Source organism: Anolis carolinensis, chromosome 3 (assembly GCF_035594765.1).
Source record: "Anolis carolinensis isolate JA03-04 chromosome 3, rAnoCar3.1.pri, whole genome shotgun sequence".
NCBI classification, from domain to species: Eukaryota; Metazoa; Chordata; class Lepidosauria; order Squamata; family Dactyloidae; genus Anolis; species Anolis carolinensis.
The window spans coordinates 60,987,087-61,009,561 of record NC_085843.1 but is presented as its reverse complement, the minus strand read 5'-3'; the positions used below and the strand labels follow the sequence as shown (position 1 = coordinate 61,009,561).

General features: G+C 37.3%; 1 protein-coding gene across 6 annotated transcripts in view; it reads right to left on the bottom strand.

Annotated features, from left to right (window-relative positions):
• Positions 1-22,475, bottom strand: part of gbe1 (1,4-alpha-glucan branching enzyme 1) — a 267,486-nt gene that overhangs the window by 101,302 nt on the left and 143,709 nt on the right. For all 6 annotated transcript variants that reach the window (XR_010004154.1, XM_062974985.1, XM_062974981.1 and 3 more), the window contains exons 4-7: positions 12,042-12,167; positions 11,024-11,159; positions 8,850-8,940; positions 6,395-6,604 (exon numbers count right to left, since the gene is read on the bottom strand). Coding sequence is in view for 5 of the 6 variants with exons in the window: in XM_062974985.1 (XP_062831055.1) it covers positions 6,395-6,604; positions 8,850-8,940; positions 11,024-11,159; positions 12,042-12,167 (563 nt within the window). In the remaining variant the exon portion in view is untranslated. The remainder of the gene's footprint in view (positions 1-6,394; positions 6,605-8,849; positions 8,941-11,023; positions 11,160-12,041; positions 12,168-22,475) is intronic.

Here is a 22,475-nt window from a genome sequence, read left to right as displayed (position 1 = left end):
AAAATTATATGTTACTGCAAAATCTTCTAACTAAAACAGCATCTGTGGCTTAAAGTCTCCTATACTGACATATCATTTGAAGCTTAAAAGCAAAGGGGAAAAGTTTCATCTGACAAGGATATTTATTAAAAATTAAAATAGATTTTCTGTAGTTGTTCTCCTGCATATATCTGCATATATTATAAATCATATGTGCTAACTTTCAATGGATTAAGATATAATATAAAACATTATTTATACCCCTCCATTATCTCCCAGAGGGACTCGGGGAGGCTTACAAAGCACTCAAACGTGCAGCACACAAAATACAAAAATGCAGAAACAGTAATATAAAACAATAATAGACAACACAAATATCTCAATTCATAAAACCCCTTGGTTAAAATCAATAAAATAACAACAACAACAACAACAACAACAACAACAACTTTATTTTTGTACCCCGCCTCCACGTCCCTGAAGGGGTGGCTTATATATGGCACAAGGTGCCTAAAACTACATATAAAATAAACACATAGTACAATATAAAATAAAACCACTAGTATATAAAACAACAATTTGAACTGAGAACAGCGCCCAATAACCTATAGTGTCATCTGTCGTAAAAACATGGCCAACTGTAAACAAGAAGAAAGGAAAGGGATCATGCAAGTTGTAGCCAAGAAACAAGGGAATGGGATAAAAGTGCTATGCAATAGCAATAGCTACAGCAATAGCTACAGGTATAATAGCAATAGCTACAGGTATAAAACAACAATAGTCTATCTTAGTCATGTAAAGTGCTTGGTAAATCTATGGGTCCTCACATATTTATTAAAGGCATCTAACTATAGTCGAAGGCTTGTCGAAACAACTATGTCTTCAGTTGCATGCGAAAAGCTTGCAAAGTGGGGGCCAGCCTAATTTCCCTGCCATGCAGGAAAAGCAAAATCAAAGTAACCCCAACATATGACTATCCAGCCTCTGTTTAATAGCTTCAAAGGAAGGAGCTTCCACCACACTCCATGGCAGAGCATTCCACCGCTGAAGATGCCAATATATCGTATTTCCCTGACCTTTCTACAATTGCAATTAGGATCCATGCTATCTGAAAAAAATCTATCTCCTTATATAAGTGTCATAGACAGAACACCACCAAATAGAGTACAACAAAGTTTATTGAAGTTACAGAACTGAAAAGTGCCCGTAGAAAACAAAGGACTAGGCAAACACTTGTCTTCAGTGAAAAAGTAACAAAAAACAGCTCCGTTTGAATTAAAACGGTTCGAAAGAATAAACCAGATTAAACAGGAGTTTAATCCGAACTAACTCAAAAGTGCTTACTTCAGCCTGGCAATTTAAACAAACGAAAGTTAGTAACAAAGGTCAAAATGAACACAAAAAACTGGCAGCAGATTCCTCTCTGCTACCCAAAAGCTACGGATGAGTAACTCAGGCTGTTACTCCTCCGTGCAACGAGCGAAATCCGAGTCCAGGCACATCAATCAGGATCACGGCAGTCAGCGGGGTCCCAGTCCGGTCCGAGGTCGAAAGCCAAGAGCAGGCGTCTAGAGTTCCACGAGTTCACTGATAGCCACAGAAGGGATAGTCCAAGGTCGTAGTCAGTCAGTCAGTCCAGCGTCAATCCAGAGTAGGTAATTAATGTCCGTCAAAAAGACGACGGAGGTCCAAGCTATCAAGATTAAACACAAGTTGCACAGAAAAACCCCATACAGTTTCTCCCGCCGTCTATGCCCAGTGTCCTTGGTAACTTACGTATCCAGCAACGAATCACACCCGTCTTCAGGAAGTTCCCCAACAAGAGCCCAAGCGTTCATCCAGATTACCTTGCCCAACGCAGTTAGCCATTGATCCTAAACCCCATTTTATCCCAGTTCATAACTCCTCATTGCTATCAGCTGCTATCCTAATTCCAGGTGCCTCATCATCATCATCCTCATCAGAGCTAAAACACCTTTGACTACGCCCCACAGCATCCCCAGCTGTGGATCCCGCTCCATCCCTCCAACCCGTCCATGGGTCTGATCCTGCAACCCGCCAATCGCCTCCCATGCTAACATTGCCGGTGGCACCCAAATCCTCCCTCACACGAGTCCATTCCATGTCATCCTCCTCTGAACTAACCATTTCTTCCTCCATTCCCTCGGTAAAACCCTCAAATGAGTCTTCGTCAGTTGGTTCTGCAAATAAGTCCCGAAGCCGTTTCCTTTCTCGCTCCTCAAAAGAGTCTGACTCTCGAGGAGTCTTACGACCCCGTCTCCCAGTACCGGAGCCAGAAGGCTCAACCATAACAATAAGCTTGTCTAAATGTTGAGATTTTAAGGTAAGGATTCTATCTCAGTCTAACCACTGCCTGGTGATGACAAGGGAGCCCCCAGAATACAATATCCCTTCCCATGAAATATTGGGTTGGCCCACTCCCTGCTCTTTTTCTACCAACTGTAAAATATCTTTGTATTTTGGAAGGTCTTTAGTTGTTAGTAGACTGTTGAAACAGGACCTTTTTATGGGAGTCTTTTAAAAATGCATGAGTAATCAAAGGGATCTCATAGTCTAAGAGAATGAACTTGGTAGCATAAGCTTTCATACACTAAGTCTGCTTCCTTAGATGAGTATGAATATATGTTATGAGTTTTAAATTTTTAAATCAATGTTCAATGGGCTTGTCTATTTGACTTTAAAAAAAAAAAAAAAAAAAAAAACCTCTGAAATGCTATGTTTTTAATTTATTTTTTAAAATAACCAATGCTGTGCCTTAGGTCCCACATTGGGGAAACATATGGGATATAAAGTAAATAAATAATATGTTGTTGAAGGCTTTCATGACGGGGATCACAGGGTTGTTGTATGTTTTCTGGGCTGTATGGCCATATTCCAGAAGTGTTCTCTTCTGGAACATGGCCATACAGCCCGGAAAACATACAACAACCCAAATAAATAATAGTTTGCTTTTTTGTAACCAAACATAAAACCAGAGTTATATAGTTGTTTGCTTTCATCTGAATATATTACTTCTCTTGTACCATTCTAGCGAATGTTGATTCATGTAGGAACTAATGACACCGCTAGGCATACTTTTCAAAGGATCACAAACGATTTTCAAGCTCTAGGAACAAAGCTAAAACTGTATAATGTACATGTGGTCTTTTCATCCCTCCTCCCCGTTGTAGGACATGGCTCTACAAGGGCCAGAAAAATAGTACAGGTCAATAACTGGCTCGGAAAATGGTGTCAGGAGGAGCGCTTTGGCTTTCTCGACCATGGCCTACTCTTCCAGGAGGATGGCCTACTGGCAAGTGATGGGGTGCATCTCACACAAGTAGGAAAACATCTTTTTGCACACAGACTCACAAACCTCATCAGGCGCACTTTAAACTAGATCCACTGGGGGAGGGGAACAACAGCCTGGCGAACACTATATTACCCACGACCACAGGGAACCGCCAAAAGGCTAAATGGAGGGCTGCACAAACACAGCAAGGACCAAGTACAGAGAGCACAATAATCTCAAATAAACAGCTCGAGGGGAGGTCACAGGGGTTTTACACTAATGCACAGAGCATGGGAAATAAACAAGACGAACTCCAACTCTTAGCACAGCACCACACATACGATGTCATAGGCATCACTGAAACCTGGTGGGATGACTCCCATCACTGGAATTTAGCAATTGAGGGCTATAACCTCTTTCACAGAAATAGAACAAAGGGGAGAGGATGGGGAGTAGCTTTATATGTCAAAAACAGTTACGTTGCAGAAGAAATACAAGACTGTAATCCGGGAAACCAGCTTGAAAGCATCTGGATAAGAATCAAGGGAACCGGGACTCAAAAAGATCTCATCGTGGGTATCTACTACAGACCTCCGAGTCAGGATGAAGGACTTGATGAAGCCTTCTGTCAACAGCTGACCAAACAGGCACAAAGAAGAGATATAGTAGTCATGGGCGATTTCAACTACATCCCTAGAGAAAACCCACCTGCAATCAATTTGAACTGCTGCAGGATGACAACCTTCCTGTATGGATGCAGCTTTTAAAAGTATGACTTAATTAACTGAATTTTTCCATTTAAAAGTTTGAATAAGTTGAACTAGGATGATTTATTTTGAAGAAATAGCTTTAATATGCACGGGCATGCATGTTTAAAAATACACACTTTATTTCAAGAGCATGCAGGAAAGCATATTATTTTTAATAACAAATAACATTCTTGTAATAAAGCAATTTTTTCACAACACTTCATAGCTGTTCAAAGAAGAGCAAGGATAACATATCGTGTATAGTTCTCCATATCAATGGAGCCAACCATCGACCAACCTTGATTTTTCCATTTATATAAGGGACACCATTTTACTACACCATGGGACATCAGCATCACTGTATCTTGATATTAATGAGGGAGAAGCAAGGGTTCCGAAAGCAAACACCAGTGAATACCAAGATCCCACTGTATATTTCTATAACCAAGTCTACTCTCCTGAGAGAGGGAGGAACAGAGTTAGAAATCTCCAAGTTGTCAGAAATAAAAAAGAAAATGTTTAAGGGGATGACAAAAACCCACTTGAAACTAAAGTTCACATTTCTACACTGAGTACAGAATGCTTACTAATGGTGGTGGAGGGATAGAGAATCAGCTGGCAGGTTAAAACATTAAATACCGTCAAGATGGTCGTAAATGAATGACTGATATATGATGACTTGTTTAGATTAGTTCTTGTTCATATTGCTCACAAATATGAATAAGGATCCTGAAGATCACTTGTAATCACTTCCCCTACATCACTTGTAAAAGATTAGGGATCATCTGCTTGGGGTATAGGAAATTCCACATGCCTCTTAAAGAAAACTTGATGGGGTTTTTTTAAAAAAAAAAAATCCAGAATGAATAGGATTCAAACAGTCACTAAAAAAATAATCTAAAATGAGGGAACATAAAGAACATTCACATTTTTTTCTGCTCAGAATGAAAAATAGTGTCTCAACATTTCAAAATACTGCATTGAAAAAGTATGTCAAATGCTGGGTTCTTTAATGGCTGGAATCACTGGGTTAAAAAGCCTTTGACAACACATATGTCAAATGCTGATTCCCCCCCCCCCCCCAATCCTTGCATGAAACTAAAAGACCATTGATTTATAAACTGGTCCAGCAATGGTGGTTCTCTAACACCCATGGTGTTGGGAAACTGCCTTGCTGGAGTGTGAGCAGGGCACTGTGCTGGGAACGTGGAATACAAACATACATGGAACCCATTTTGCAAACAAGATTCCAGATATAGCTAGTCTATATAACTAAACATATTACTTCTACCTCTTAGCTTCTAAGTCCATTTGTGGGTGAAATTCAGTATTTAGTTTTCTCTTACAAACTATGCATAGTTTGGTAACACTATCTGGCAGGAGGAAGGTTACTCATTCAATCTTATTTATTTACTGTGTAGACAAGATCTGTAAACACCAGAAGTCCTGCTATATGCCCCTAGTTGTGTTTTTGAGCCTGTGGGAACCAGAGTATGGAACTCCCTTCCCAGAGGCTGCATCCCTTCCTTTTAAGATTCAGGTTTGCTCTTATGGCTTTTCGATTCTAAAAATCTTAATTGGTGTGGCTTGCTAATCTTCAAGTTTTAAAATTTGCTTCAAACTTCTTTTATTATCTATTTTATTATTCTATTGTTTTAATATATTTTAGAAATTTTGTGACTCTGATATTATTTTGTAATAAAAATAATTATTTATAAAGAAAAGCGACCTAGCAATTTCTCAACAAGTAAACATATTTTCTACATATTCATTCATTTAAGTTATTTATAAGTCAACAAACAGTATGACAGCTGCTCCTTGATCCACAACAAATCACACAAACTATCGAACTTCTAAATTTTATGACAGTGGCTTTTGTTGTGATCATTATTTGGCAAAGTGTTAAGAACCTTCCAGTAAGATAACAAGACAATAATATAAGGGTCTTTTAGTTGGTCCAGACAACCTAAATATCTCCCTGTGTTTGGGTGTTTAGGCTATCTGTTTCAACAATCTTTCAGTGAAACTGTGCCACATATTTCACAAAGTACTCTCTATCCTCTGTATTGAAAGAGTGGGAAGATATCTTACAATAGTAATTAGATGTCGGACAACATAACTGTCTTAAACGTATAAACTTCTAATATGTAATAGTAGAACAAAACTGGAATTTAGGGAGGAAAATGTTATTCTGAACAGAACTAAATATGTCCATCTTTTCAAGGAGCATATGAATGGAACTGGCAGCAAATTGAAGGTATAAAAAACAGACATTAAATTAAATTAATTTAAATTTTAAATTAAATTGATTTCTTATGCGTGCATACTTAGCAATGGAAAAAATTAATACCTCTTTCGTGTTGGTTATACATACTTTGCATAGTCGAAGAGTCGACTATCCCAGAGTGCATGTACTCCTCTAGTACCAGAGTGAAAAAAGGCATTGTCGGTACCATCGAAGTTGTTCAGTCCATCTTCAGAATTCTTAGATGCATGGCTATGTACCACATCCAACAGGACTGTAATTCCCATAGAATGGGCAACATCTATCAGTTCCTTCAGGTCATCTGGAGGCCCGTAACGGCTAAAATGTGTACAAATTGAAAATCATTGGTTTATAGAATTAACTTCCCGAAACTAGAATAGCATATATAAACTCTGCTTTATTACCTAACTTTTTCTAAAACCCAGGACTCAAATAAGGTGGAAAATAAATAAATATATGTCTAATATATCTGGGGTAACTATGTTGACCACAAAAGATGTATTTATCAATTTTTAGTTGGTCCCATAATGGTATTATTATTTTTTGGCTTTTAAATATGTAATATATCTGATTCTTTCTGCCTTGAGTTCCAGATTTAAAGAAAAAGCAATACACACACACACACACACACACACACACACACACACACATATATATATATATATATATATATATATATATATATGATTTTTAAAAGAAATATATTAAGTAAGTAAATAAATAAATAAAGCTGTCTTTCTTTGAATAGGATTCACAGTTTGATAAATATTAAGATGGACATTTGAGATTTCACATTTCTTTAAGTGCCAACACCTTCTTCCACCATCACAGCTTATAAGATTGTATGGAAGTGATGACTTGAGTTGAGACGAGAAAGCACACCACAGAGTGTGCCTTCTCTGAAAACCTCCAATCTGTCCTGTAATCTTTTGAGTTGTTACAGGTGGCTTGTTAGGTACAGAGGGCAGATGGCAAAGAGTATGGAGAAACAGATCTGAAAATGGGACATGTTTCAGTCCATCTGCTGCCAACTTGCTGGAAGTGGCAGCATGAGGAAAATTATATGCATCAACCTCAGGTGCCACTTGATTGTGAGCTTTAGGAGACAGCCCTCTACTTGTAAAACCTGTGGATTGTCTGTATTTGGGAACATTTGAGACCCATTTGATTTTACATTTTGCCAGAACACTGAGTTTACTAATGGGAATCAAGACAGATGTCTCTGACTGAAGCCAACTAGTTTCAAATTAATTAATGCTGATCTGGTAGCTTATCTACATCCAATTGTCTTCTTCCAGAATTCACAGCTCTCAAATATAATATCCTATTCCAAATTATTTCTTTCCCAGAGACTTGCAATAATCTTGTCATTTTATCTTTTTTCTGCAAATAAAATTTCCAACCCTTCAAATGTTATTTTATTTACCAACACAATCTTTATTCAGTACTTAGTAAACAACTCATACTGCATGGTTTACAATCATGAGAAGAGATAAAATCTTAAGAGTACAAAAGTACATACTCTTTGAATGAGTTGTGACTTTTTTCATGAATGATGCATTCCAGACTAATACGGAAATAGCAGACAATGAAAAGCCAATGCCTTATGATACCTTTAAATGTTACCTTAACGGGCTCTTTTGCCTGCCTCCATCCCTTAACCGTGCTCTAACATTTCAAAGATTTGGAATAAGATAGACCCTTGCCACAAAACTGATTGAAGGGCATCATTAAACGATGTGGTAGCTGAATTTCCAACAGAGATGAATCAAGGAACTACAACAGATTTCAGACATTTGAAGAAGCATGGGAAAGAGTCCTCCCAAGAATGCATCCAACATACATAGTGAATTTCACACGTTGATGCAAAGTGTCAAAAAGATGAAAGAGAAAACAAAATTACAGTAGAGTCTTGATTATCCATCTTAAATTGGCAGGCAGTTTGATGGATAATTGAAATTGTCGGATAATAGGAAGGGTGACAGAAGAAGGAGCCTCTTCCCCTATTACTGGAGAAGAGGCTCCTCCTCCTCCTCCTAGTCCTCCTCTTCTTCCAAGGGAGAAGAGGAGGGGGGTTGTGAGAAACAGAGGTGGGGCACCTTCCAAGCCTCTCTTGTCCTCTTCCTCCAGCAGGCTGGCTCTGGAGGGAGAGGAGGGGGAGGAAGAGGACAAACAACAGGGGCAGTGATGCCACTGCTCCTTTGCTTCCCCTCACCCTCCCTCGCTCATTGGCTCACTCACCAGGCCGGCTCCCGGCAGCAAGGATCCAGCCCGGTGAGTGAGCGAGAGCAAGGGTGGGTGGCAAAGGCCCTCCCTCCCTCACTCGCTCACCAGGCTGGTCCCGGCAGCAACGGCGGCAGTGGCAGCAAACCCAGGACCTGGCCGGTGAGTGTGCAAAAGAGCAGGGGAAAATGGCTGCCCCCGCCTTTGCTGCGCTGGCCTGGGAGGGGGTGAGCGAGGGAGGGTGGGCACTCTGGGCCTCGGATAATACAGAGTGTTGGATAACCGGAAGACGGATAAGTGGAGCTCTACTGTATTACATATGAAAGCAATCTTAACAAACCTTGATGCTGCAAAAAAGCTTGTGATCTGATAACCAAAACTAGCATAGTAAGCATGTTCCATCACAGCCATCAACTGAATACAATTATAACCTGTTTTTTTAAAAAGAAGAAAACGCATTTTAGGTAATGGTAACACTACAGTTTTATGACTTTTACTACAAAGATCATCTTTATATTAAATGAAATGTATTTATACAATAAATTATTAGCAGATCTAGCAAAACAATGCTATGGGGAGATACAAATTTCCCAGTGAAACCAGGGAGGTCAGTTTCTTAACCAATCAATCCCTTAAGTATACCGAGACGTTAGCCTTTTAAGAAGACATACATAATATGCAAATATAATTGTAATTTGACTTTAGAATATTAACTATGCCAATCTGCATGTCCTGAACTTCAACTGCACTTCAGATATTTACAGAATTGATCATAAAAGAGAAAAAAGGAATAACTGACTGCACACATATTAAACCTTGTGCTTTCCTTAATGTTTCAAACATATTCCATTTCTATCTAATCGTTAACATATTTTTCTCCAAATTCATTTCCCTGAAGGAATCTCTCTAAAAGAACAAACATTAAAGCAATGGAATTTTGCTTTGAAGCTTAGTGAAGGAGCTAAGGACCAAAGGAAAAGAAAAACCTTTCTTTTTGTCCCTTATCCAACACAAAATGTTTTTCTGTGATATTAAATGAAGGAAATCTGAAGGGAAAAGCACAGTTTAATGATGAAACCATGGGCACTTAAAACAAATCTTTTGCTAAGCTAACTTTTATGTCAGTAAGTAAATGCCCCTTCAGCCACCAAACAAGGATTATGGGCAAAGAATAACTTTCAGATCTCTTCTGAAAGACTGTGGAGGCCATAGTTTCTCTGAATCTTAGTTTTAATTAAAATATTTGCTTGCATTCAACCTGTTCTCCAATAAACTTTTAACTCTGTTTGCTTAACTCAGCTATTATTTTTTTTCTTTTGTCTTCAAATTACTTAAGACCTAAGAGAAAGATGCCACTAAAGTTAGATTGCAATCCTGAACACTCTTTTTATATCAAAATGTTTGTTTATTCTAAACAAACATAGCAAATTTGCTATAGCTATTGTATACCCCACTACCGCTGCTTTCTATATATTTTTTGAATTTTTCTGGGAAGAATAATACAGTGTTCCCTCACTACTTCGTGGTTCACTTTCCGTGGATTTGCTGTTTCGCAGTTTTTAAATAAACTCTAAAAGACTATTATAAATTATAGAAAATTACAATTTACAGCCTAAGGAAGGGAGGGAGGAGAAGCCAAAGGGAGAGAAAAGGAGCCCACGCGGCAACGGGAGGAGGAGGAGGCGATTTATCAACACACAATTGGTTGATAAAGACTTAAAAAAGTGTATAACTACTAAAATAATGTATAAATATCAAAATTAATATAGCATCCCTACTTCGCGGATTTTCACTTATTGCGGGTGGTCCTGGAACCTAACCCCCATGATACGTGAGAGAACACTGTACATGAATTTCCAATGCAACTTTCCCTTCTTTTTGACATATGTTCTGTTTTTTTTCCTGCTGCTGAGCATTCACATATAGATTTGCATTAGCATGGTATACGACCTTTACTCTACAGGAATTCTTTTAAATAATTTGTGTAATTTAGTAATTCTGAAATCAGAATTACAAAATCGCTAACTGTGCTGTATTAGTTGTATATAGCTGTATCCATGTTCCCCACATCAACTAATCCATAAATTCTCTAGTTAAAAAAAGTTTTAGAAATTAATTTTTATTGTTTTAAAAGTGCTTCAAATCTATCCATAAATACCATGGTAAAAAAAAAAAAAAACATTTACTTTTCTTCCAGCAGTGTGATGACCTAGAGAGAGTGGCAAATAATACAACTGGGCTAATAAATTTAAAAAGCCGTTTTACTTCTTGATGTTGTACTCCACAAATGATCTAATCACTATAAAAGGCACTCATCTCTTGTGTGGAATTCAGTCCATTTTTAAAAATATAAAACCATTGCTTCAGTACAAGTTCCGTACACTAAAATACATTTCTATGATGCATTAAATATCAACACAGAGACAATTCACAGGCTCTTGAAATGAGCTCTTCTAATAAAAGCACGGGGCTCATTAAAAATTTATCTCAGAAGAAGCCTCAGATATTACTTACCAAGATCCTTGACTTTCGGAAGTACATTGTGTGTGAAGTTTTTATATGAAGCTATTTTCCCTTCAGGGGAAGCAATTCCCACATGAGATTCATAGATCCTTAAGCTTTTAGGCTTCTTAGGAACAGGATGTCTCCGCTACACAATGGAAAAAATGGTTTGGGAATAAAAATGTAAGAAACTGTCAGTTATATTAGACAAGAACTCGGAAGCTATGCTAGTCTAAACCAGCACAATCAGCTTAAGATAAATGCAACCATTATGCAACAAATCACATAAATTTCCAAGGTTTGGAAAATCCTAAAATTAAGATATGGCCTGTACAACGTCTCTACAAAACTTTTCCCTTTGGACATGGTTATCTTGTGCAGTGAGCCATATCTGACAATGGTGTGCATTGAACTAGTTACTTAACATTCATCTTGTGCAAAGATTCTCTCAGTATTAAACTAGATATTAGGGAAAGGTTGTTCGAGACGGGAGTCCATAGAGAGATTTGGAGGAGATTAATCTCTGCTCCCAACAAGAAGACCATTCCAAGGAGCAAAGTATTTGGACAGAGGTATTATTGGTACTGAACTGCTGTTGAAAAATGAAACAGGGGCTGCTGAAAACGTTATCATCTATCTACTTGTTAATACATTCCCTTCTACATGAAGTATCTTATAAAGAGACTATAAATACTAAAGAAACATTTCCAGTGGAGGCAATGTAAAATGAAGCAGTAACTGAATGTTCTATATTTAGATGTTCAAAAATAATTTAGAAAGAGCTAAGGATTTACCCACTGATCACACTTTGTAATAATAATAATAATAATAATAATAATAATAATAATAATAATGCCCATAGAGACAAATACAAAATAATCCATCAACACAAAACCATAATTAAAATAAAAAGCATAGTTAAACATAGCAATCCAGCTAAAAGCACAATTCAATAAAACATAAGAATATCAAATAGGAGCATAAACTCATATGTTAGAATATGTAATTCTAACATATGTAAACAGCTCACCCTGTATGGGTTTGGTGGGTCCCAGAATATCCAATCATAGTTAACATTGGTACCTTCACGAGCTACATATCTTGCCCAAGGAGAAATACGGTAGAGGACCTCTCCACTTCGGGTTCGAATCACCACCTAGAAAAAAAGTGGGAACCAATGTTAAAATTATATGTTACACTTGGTAAATAGTAGTGGAAGCTGGTCCAGTAAGGTGAGTGGGCAATGTCCCCACCCAAGACTTTGTCTCCACTGGCCTACTCAAACCCACCTCACTAATTGGAGTCGTATTTGCTGTTAGTTTCCTCCCTAGTCAAACTCAGTTTTGTAAATCTCAGAAGGTACACAAATTTTAATTCCTGAAAAGTACAGAGCATCATGAAACTGCAGGATATGAATAATTCACCTATCTCTGTCACCAACGTACTCACTTATTGGCCTGGGCCAATACTAAATATGCATGAGTCTGCAATTGGCCAGTAATTTAGTCATAAGAATCCAATGACTGGGGGTGCATTACAATGTAGAATTAATTTCTACATTAATTGTCATGGCTCTACGATACAGAATCCTGGGATTTATAGCCTGGTGATGCACCAGCATTATTTCACAGAGATAGCTAAAGCCCTTGTAAAATTACAACTCTAATGATTCCATAGCATTGAGCCATGACAGTTAAAATGGTGTCAAACTGCATTAATTTTACAGTGTAGATTCACCCCAGGTCTGCTGATCTCTTTCTTTCATATTTTTTTTTGTTGCTCCTCTCCCTATTACTAGAAAATGAGGGCTGTCGAGCAACAAGGAGTACAACGGAAAATGCATACAATGTCTATAGATTCTTATAACATAACTAGCTTTGCCCAGCCACGCGTTGCTGTGGCTTAAGTGGAATAGCAGTGAATAGCTTTGCAGCCTCAAAGTCTGGCCGTTTTCTTCCTAAGGGAATTCTACTTTGGTGAGCTGGAATACAATGAATTGTCTCGGTGCAGCAGGTATGCATGCAGTTATTAGTCACCTTGATTAGCATGTAATGGCCCTGCAGCTTCAAAGTCTGGCTGCTTCCTCTTGGGAGAATCCTTTGTATGGAGGTGTTAGCTGGCCCTGATTGTTTTATTTGTGGAATTCCTTTGTTCTCTGATGGTTCTCCTTTATTTGTTGTCCTGTTTTTATACATTATATTGTTTTGTATTATTTTTCCAGAGTAAGTAAGAGTGTTGTAATAGTGGGAGCGAGTTTTTGTTGTTTTTCAATGGGTTTCCCCTGCTAGGAACCAGACTGGCTAGTGTCGTTTGTATACTTGTTGAATACAGTTAGTCCAATGCAGGAATAAGAACTCCTGTCTGTTGGATGCAAGAATGAATGCTGCATTATGTCACCTTGATTAGCATGTCATGGGCTTGTAGCGTGATAGAGTGGCTGCTTTCTGCCTGGGGGAATTCTGTGTTGGGAGGTGTTAGCTGGCCCTGGGTGTGTCCTGTTTGGAATTTCCCTGTTTCCAGAATGTTGGAAATATTTTCCCTGATTAGTATGTATATTGTCCTTGTTGTTTATAAGATGTTAGGGGCTTATTCCCTCCCAGCTCTTTTGTCCTCCCTCACTCCTCCTGCCAGCGTTCACGCTCTGCCCTTTTTGGACGTGTCCGTCCGGAGGGAGGACGGGAGGAAGGGTTGAAGAGCCGATGAAGTGGGAGGGGGGCCTATTTTGTGAGAGAAGTCCCTGACTGAATTAAAAGAAAATAATTTTTAAAAGCAGGAAAAGGGAAAAGCTTCCCTTCACCCTTTTCTCTTCTGCCTCATTCACCTCCACACTCTGGAGGACTTGCCTGATGTGGTTGAGCAGGCCTAATGTCCTCCTCCCTCGCGTTACGCAGTCCGCCAGCCCTGGCCAGTGCAGTAACGGTTTTCAAAGTTCAGTTAGGATGCACGCGCTGCTCCCTGTTAGTGACGTAGGTATTCCAAGGGTGGGGGCTCCTCCATGTGTGCGCAGAAAGCAGTATTCATTTTTTGGGTGTTTTGAGTGTTTTCCAATTTCAATTGTTTTTGTTTTTTGATGTCTAAACACAGTCCGGATGACCATGTCTTTATATATATATAAAATATAGATTGACCAGTTAATCTATCTGTCCATTCCATGATAGTCCCATTGTTGTTGTCTTGCCATTTGATACCGCACTTTATTGTCCATTCAACTTGAGATTTCCTTTTCCCATTTCGTAACACTCTGCATTTTGCCTGGGATCTACGAATTAGTCTCCTGCTTTTAACACTGTATCCTGCTCGTTGATTTTAATGATTGTTTTTATTGATGTTGATGTTTTTTTACTGGGATAATTGTTTTATTGCTTTGTTACTGTTATTTGTTTTATCGGGCCTGGCCCCATGTAAGTCGCCCCGAGTCCCTTCGGGGAGATGGGGCGGGGTATAAAATAAAGTTATTATTATTATATTATTATTATAAAGAGTTGCTGGATAGCAAACGCCTCCTAATAATAATAATAATAATAATAATAATAATAATAATAATAATAATAATACTTTATTTATACCCCGCCACCATCTCCCCAACGGGGACTCGGGGCAGCTTACATGGGGTCATGCCCAGGACAATACAATGTAACAAAAAATACAAACAACGTATCATAATATAATTAACCAATACAGTAGATAAAAATGTGCAGTACAACACAAAATCAAGAAAGTAATATAACAAGGGCGGGCCGCATGAACACTGAGTTAAAACTCGAGGTGAGAAAGGGATCAGAATAAAAACCTCGGGGGACAGGGACATCAGATAGTGAAACAGTCTAGAGGATAAGTGTTGGGGGGAGTAACAAAAGAACAGTTACTCTCCGAAAGCACACAGGAATAGCCATGTTTTTAAATCTCTCCTAAAGGCTAAAAGGGTGGGGGCTTGCCTAATTTCAATGGGCAGTGAGTTCCACAAACGGGGGGCCACAGCAGAAAAGGCCCTCTCCCTTGTTCCCACAAGGCGGGCCTGAGATATAGGCAGTGGCGACAGGAGGGCCTCCCCTGATGATCGGAGAGATCGGGCAGGTTTATGGTAGGAGATCCTAACCCATCTCCTGTTAAGTACTATTCTAGTACCTGGGATGAGTAGACTGCTAGGTTCCTGAAGTATAAGCTTTACATTAATGCTTGCAGAAGTCATTTTACTTTAACTCTACTCTGGCAGCGAGAAAAGGAAAAAACAACAACAACAATTTGATCTGTTTAGTTTACTGTGAATATGTCCATACGCACATATATGATATGCATGCTGGATTTCATATTATTATTATTATTATTATTATTATTATTATTATTATTATTATTATTATTATTTCATTTCTATCCCACTTTTCTTACATGGGTGGGAGTCAAAGCGGCATACAAAATTTAAAACCAATACAAATACATTGACACAATACATAATCAACTAAATATCATCATGCTGACAACTTTACTTCCACGTAAGAGTGGAAAGCTACACTTTGGGCATTTTAATAAGAAGAAGGGTGAGCTAAAAGCAAATGCAGGCATAAAAAGGAGTTCTGCCTGCTTTTTTCCTTGTTAATTTATATTCTGCCTGAAGGCCCACGTAGGGAAAAAGACAGGATATAAATTGAATAAATTGTTTTTACAGATCTTGATCTGCCATTGCCTCTTCAAGAGAAAGGTAAAAAAACCTGTAGGACAAGGAGTGAAAAGGTGGGTTGTAGGGCAAGAACTTGGGTAGCTCCTTTATGCCTTTGCAAAACTTTTACACAGTGAAACTATTTTTAAAAAAATATGTTCAAATTGGAGAATATATGCATGTGCTCTGTTGCAGTGGTTTACTTCTAAGTAAATCTGCATGGGTATTTAATCAGTCATGTAAAATTTGCACACTGGAGTGAAGTTCTTTCTTTACTATTACAGGGTGGGATAGCTATTCCAGGAATGCATTTATGTCAAAACTTCAGATTTCCCCCTCAAACCAAATCAAGTGTGGTAAAAAAACCCCTCACCCACTTTTAACTAATTATCTCCACTCTATGAATAGGAATCTATTTCTTTACAACTGAAGTTAAAAGATCGTGCTGATTTGTGCTAGGCTGATTTGCAAGATGCTAGATAATTTTATAGAGATTCTTTTAAAGGCTTTTAAAAATAACTACAGTAGAGTCTCACTTATCCAACATAGACGGGCCAGCAGAATGTTGGACAAGCAAATATGTTGGATAATAAGGAAGGATTAAGGAAAAGCCTATTAAACATCAAATTAGGTTATGATTTTACAAATTAAGCACCCAAACATCATGTTATACAACAAATTTGACAGAAAAAGTAGTTCAATACAAAATAATGCTATGTAGTAATTACTGCATTTACAAATTTAGCACCAAAATATTACAATTTATTGAAAACATCGATTGTTGGTTAATCCAGAATGTTGGATAAGTGAGTATTGGATAAGTGAGACTCTACTGTACTTACATTCTCCTTGACTTCAAACAAAGTCTAAGAGCAAGCCTGTTTTCCCACTTAATGAGGTTTTTAATCATCATAGTGATGTTGCTCAGTCATATTTGCCACGGATATCAAGGTAGCTTTTCCTCCTTTCATATTGCCTGAAACCCCCTAATTGCCATAAACATTTGTATTATGGCTTTGAACACTGCAGTGTGTGTGTGTGTGTGTGTTCTCTGTTCCTACAGTCCTGCATCTTGGACAATGAGATCAACGTAGCATGAACAGGTTTCAGCACACACCAGTTTGAAAAAGGAGTTGTTCCAAAAGATAAATGGCACTACCGAGAAAGCTCACTTCTAGGCTGCTAACAGATGACAATCTGCAAGCCAGGAGGAAACTGAGGCAATGATCTTAAAGAATGCATGTGTCTATTTTTGGAGAAGCATTCTGTCCCAAGTTGGTTAAGGCTTCTGTGTTTTAACAAGATCCCGAACACAGTGAAACAGCAAATTGTCAGTGTAATATGAGCATAATCAGATGACCACTTAGCATCTGGTCTATTGCAATGTGCATCAGGCTACAGCTTTGTCACCTGCATAAGGGTTGTTGCTCCAAATGTAGCACATCGCAAAAAAAAAAACTACTTCACATATAACTGCAGCCCAAATTATATTCAGAGAGGATAGGTCCATGAATAAGCTACACGTCTGAATGGCTATGTATCACCTTGAGTATCAGAGACAGTATGCCTCTGTGTATCAGTTTTTGAGGAATGCAAGATGAAGAATACGGCAGCATTCATTTCCTGCTTCTGGGTTTCCAAGGGCAACTGGTTGCTGAACAGAATATTGGATGAGCAGGGCCTTTGTTCTGATACAGTATGGCTCTTCTTATGGAATTTCATTATTCCTTTCTTCCCTCTGTGCGTATGTGTGTGTGTATGGACATATATTTTAAATTTTATGCCTTTGGCAGGAACTACTCTTCTGGTTTTTTGGGTTTTTTTTACTTGAAAAGTTCCATGTAGTGCTGTACAAATAAATGATAGTGATAATAATGAACAGGGGATTATTATCTATTGTTTCATGACTGTCTTAACTTGAGGGGTGATAGAAACCAGAAAAAAAATGGAAGAGACGTTCCCTCTCATTTTTCACATGGAAATATACAAAAGAAAAATCATGATTTCTCCCATTTTTAAATTAGTACTCAAAATAACAAAAACTTCATTGAATGACAATTGCAACAAAAGTAGACAAAGTGAATGGTGCATCCTGTAAAGGATAGACATGTAAAATATTCAAATTCAAGACATATTTGTGTACCAAGTGACAGATCCCAAGAAAAGAAGCAAAAATAACATTTTTAATTCTACAAAGTTTTCTTTTAATTTTCTCTTCTGCAGACACAAATGTTGTACCATTTCAAGTTGTTCCAGATCCCAGGGTGAACCTATAACAATGTTTTTTTGGCACAAATGACATATGTTATATATTTGGGTCAGAAGTGGCAATCATGGGTGTTGAACAGCAATATCTGCTTTATTATCCTGCCCAGGGCTGCTGGAACTTTCAATACAAAAGCATTCATTGGATTTCAAGATTCCCTGTCTCTTATTTATGTCTGAGTCCAGTTCCTAATTTCCAAAGAGGGTAGACTCACAACTAAGCTTGTGCAATCCATTTCGTTGTCCCGGATTTCAGTGGGGGTCCCAATCCATTTTTCGGGAGTCTCTCAAATTTGGGAGGATAGAAATCAGTTTTTGACCAGGGAAGTTGAAAGCCCATTATGGGGGGAAGGACTTCCCAGGCTTCCCTTCCCATCATTTTAGACATTGTTTGTCTTTATATACTTAATTAAGACCTAGATTAAAAACATCAGATTTAAGATACCACTCTTTCTGCAATACTTTCCCTTCTGTCTGTAAAGGATACCAGGTTTAATGCTTAGTTAAAGCTGTTTCTACTGTAGAGGGGACTGCTCTCTCCCTGCAGCACATAGCTTTCCACTATTTTAAAGAGGCTTCCCCACTTTCCAGAGAAGGAATAGTGATGACCTGGAGCTATCCTATCCTGGGCCTTCTTTAAAAAGCCCTCTCTTCTCTCTTGATTTGGAGGCACTGAAGTGGTGCCTTTTTTTCCCTTGCGCTTTTCCTTCTAGCCCAGTGGCTCTCAATCTGTGGGTCCCCAGGTGTTTTGGCCTACAACTCCCAGAAATCCCAGCCAGTTTACCAGCTGTTAGGATTTCTGGGAGTTGAAGGTAAAAACATCTGGGGACCCACATGATGAGAATCACTGCTGTAGCGGCTGCCTCCTTCCTCCACTCCATTTGTAACTGAAGGCTGCTGGTTTTTGACAGCCACTGTTCTGTTGTGGTTGAAAGAAACATGGAAGCTTAGCCCTTGCCGTTATAGCCATCTGAACAAACCGAACAAGCTGGATTATCCGAAGGGAACCGACCAATCAGAATCAGTGCACAAGTCTACTCACAACTGAATGGCAAGTTAACACTTATGTGCAATCTCTGATTCAAAACGTGTACTCTGAAGCTATGGCAGTTGATTTCCTACAGATGAAATCCAGAAAAAAGCCTTTCTAAAAACTACTTCTGGCATTGCATTTTTAAAAAAAATATTTTTATTAAAGTTTTGCAGTGATACATAGACATAAACTAAGGGGAAAAGTGAAGGATGGGTGTAGGTATTTAAGGTAAGGGAGGGGGAGGGAAGAGAGAATGGGGGGGTAAATGATTATCTAAAGTTACTTTGTACATATAACATATAACTAAAAAAGAGAAGTAGAGAAAGAGAGACAAAAAAGAAGAAAATATAATAAGGTAAACATTGGGAAAAGAGGATTGGGGAGGGTTTTGGGAGGGTAGGTGGAGACTATTAATAGACTCCAAGGAAAGGTAGCCCTATCCGGGGGGGGGGGGGGTAGACTTCCAATCTTCTCGCTTCCATCAACAGCTGGTATGGTTTCTTCATTACAGAGTTTCTTGAAGATATTCTTCAAAAAGTGACCAGTTCGTTTCTCTTATTGGTCTCCCAGTGGATTTTTTAATCAAAAAAGTCAATCTGTCCATATTTTTAATGTCCATCAACTTCTCTAACCACATTTCTTTGGTAGGGCTTTCCCTGCCTTTCCAGTTTCTTGCAAGTACTATTCTGGCTGCAGTCACAGCATAAATAAAAAATTTCTCCTTATTATCTTTTTCTTTCTGCGAAATCGTTTCTCCCCGTTCTTTAAAATTATATAATCCTAGTAGATAATATTCTGATTTACAGTCAAATTCTATTTTTAATTTTTTTTTACATTCCATGTGAATTGTTCTCCAAAACTTTTTAATTTCTTTACAATTCCACCACATGTGGAAATACGATCCAACCTGATCCTTGCAACGCCAACATTTATTATCTCTATCCTTATACATAAATCCTAATTTTTTGGGTGTCAAATAACACCTGTATATTGTTTTTAGCCAATTTTCCTTTAAATCTGTGGATTAGCATAATTTAATCTTTTTATTCTAAATATCATTCCATTCATCAATAGTTATCGGTCTAAACACATTCCTAGACCATTTTATCATTGAGTCTTTAATAATTTCCGTTTCTGTATTCCATTCTAGTAATTTATTATATAGTATTGTTATAATTTTTTTTCTTTTAAGTAGGTTATCCCAGAAATTACTGGTTATATTAAACCCTATTACTTTATCTGTTTTATAACTCTCTTTTAATTGGTAATATTGGAGCCATGAGACATTCTTGTAATCTTTTTGGATTTCCTCCCAATCTTCCATTGGGGGCGTATCTGTCAAAATATCTATTTTCTTAATAATTTCATTATATATTGGCCACTTTTGCCAGCCGAGCAGTCTCCGTTAGGTTGCTTCTAGGGGAGAAAACCAAAGTGGAGTTTTCTCATAAAGGAATCTCTTATATTTTTGCCAAGTTGCGCTCAAAGCCGATCTAATAAAGTGGTTTCCAAATTGCTTATCTATTCTAAATTTATCCTAAATTTAAATAGCCGTGCCACCCCACTGCAAATCATGTCCTTCTATTGTTAATATTTTAGTCTTTTCTAATTTTATCCAATCTGTGACCCAGTCCAAAGCACATACTTCGTGGTATAATTGAAAATTGGGAAGATCAAAACCTCCTCTTGCTTTTGGAGTGGTCATCATTGTAAATTTAACTCTAGGCTTTTTATTTTTCAAGATGAATTTATTTATTTCTCTATTCCAATCATTAAACAATTTTCTACCTCTAACAATGGGGATATTACGGAACAAATATAATAATTTGGGCAAGACATTCATTTTAATTACAGCTATTCTGCCTAGAAGCAATATATTTAGGTTCTTCCAACTATCTAAATCTTTTTTTTTATTTCATTCCATTTGGCCCCATAATTGAGCTACAGTAATTGATAATTTCTATTGGCTATCCAAATTCCTAAGTATTTAAATTTTTTGACAATATCTAATCCTGAAATCTCTTTCAAATCTTCTTGGCGTTTTTTTTTTTTTTGACATATTCTTTGTGAGAATTGTTGTTTTTTTCTTATTGATTTTTAAACCAGCCAATGCACCAAATTCCTCTATTTTTCCTAATCAATCTTTAATTCTGTCTTTTGGATTATCTAATATACAAATCACATCATCTGCGAATGCACAAACTTTTATCTCTTGTTGATCTAATTTAATACCTTTTAAGATTTTCTCTTTTCTTATTGATCTCAGTATAATTTCTAAAGTGAATGTAAAAATTAAAGGGGATAACGGACATCCCTGTCTTGTGCCTTTTTGTATTTCAATTTCTTCTGTAAGTAGGCCATTTACTTTAATTTTAGCAAATTGTTTATGGTAAATAGAGTTTATTCCATTTTGAAATTGAGTTCCAATATCTAATTCGTTAAATAGTGCTTTGAAAAAATCCCAATTTACGTTGTCAAGTGCTTTCTCAGCATCTAGTGCTAGAAAGCCGACTTCTTTTTGATGGTTATGATCAAAAGTACTCTATTGCATCAAGAATGATCCGGACATTGTCTTTTGTACTGTGGTTAGGGAGGAAGCCTGCTTAGTCCTCTAAAATCCATTCATTTAAAAATTCTGTGAATCTTTCAGATATATTTTGGTGTAAATTTTATAATCATTATTTAACAATGATATGGGACAGTAATTTCTTACGTTGCTGGGATCTGTTCCTTCCTTATGTATCATTACAATTTCTGCTTTCTTCCAGGAATCAAGAATTATTCCCTCAATCAGGGCTCTATTCATTGATTTTTTTAAGAACTGGATTGTTTCCTCTTTATAGATTTTATAAAAACCGGCTGTAAAGCCATCTGGGCCTGGAGCTTTGTCTGCCTCTAATTTTTTAATAGCATTTTTAATTTCCTCCAATGTAATTTCTTTATTTAAATTTAATCTTTGATCTTCTGATATTTTTTGTAGTTTTTGCTTACATATATAATCTGTTATTGCTTCTGGGTTAATTTCATCTTTTGTATACAAATTTTTATAGAATTTCTCAAATTCTTTCTTTATCTCATCATCAGTAAATACAGCTTTTTCATTTTTTTTAATTTTTATAATTTGTTGTTTTTGTTTCTTCTTTCTTATTATCCTAGCTAACCATTTTCCAGGTTTATTAGCATTTTCAAATGAGTTTTGTCTTGTCCATTTTAGTTGATTAGCCAATTTCTCTAATTGTAAATTTACCTTTTCCTTCTGTATAAATTTTAATTTCTTTGATATTTTGCCATTGTTTGGTTTTGATTTTAATTGTTTCTCCAGTCCCTCAATCTCCCTTTGTGATTCTTGTAATTTTTGATTTTTAATCCTGTTTTTTCGTGCTTTTTGTTGTATGAAGAACCCTCTAGCAACCGCCTTGTATGCGTCCCAGATTATTTGTGGCTGAATATTTTGTTTGTCATTTAATTGGAAATATTCTTTAGTCATTTGTTTAATCCTCTCTATATCGCCC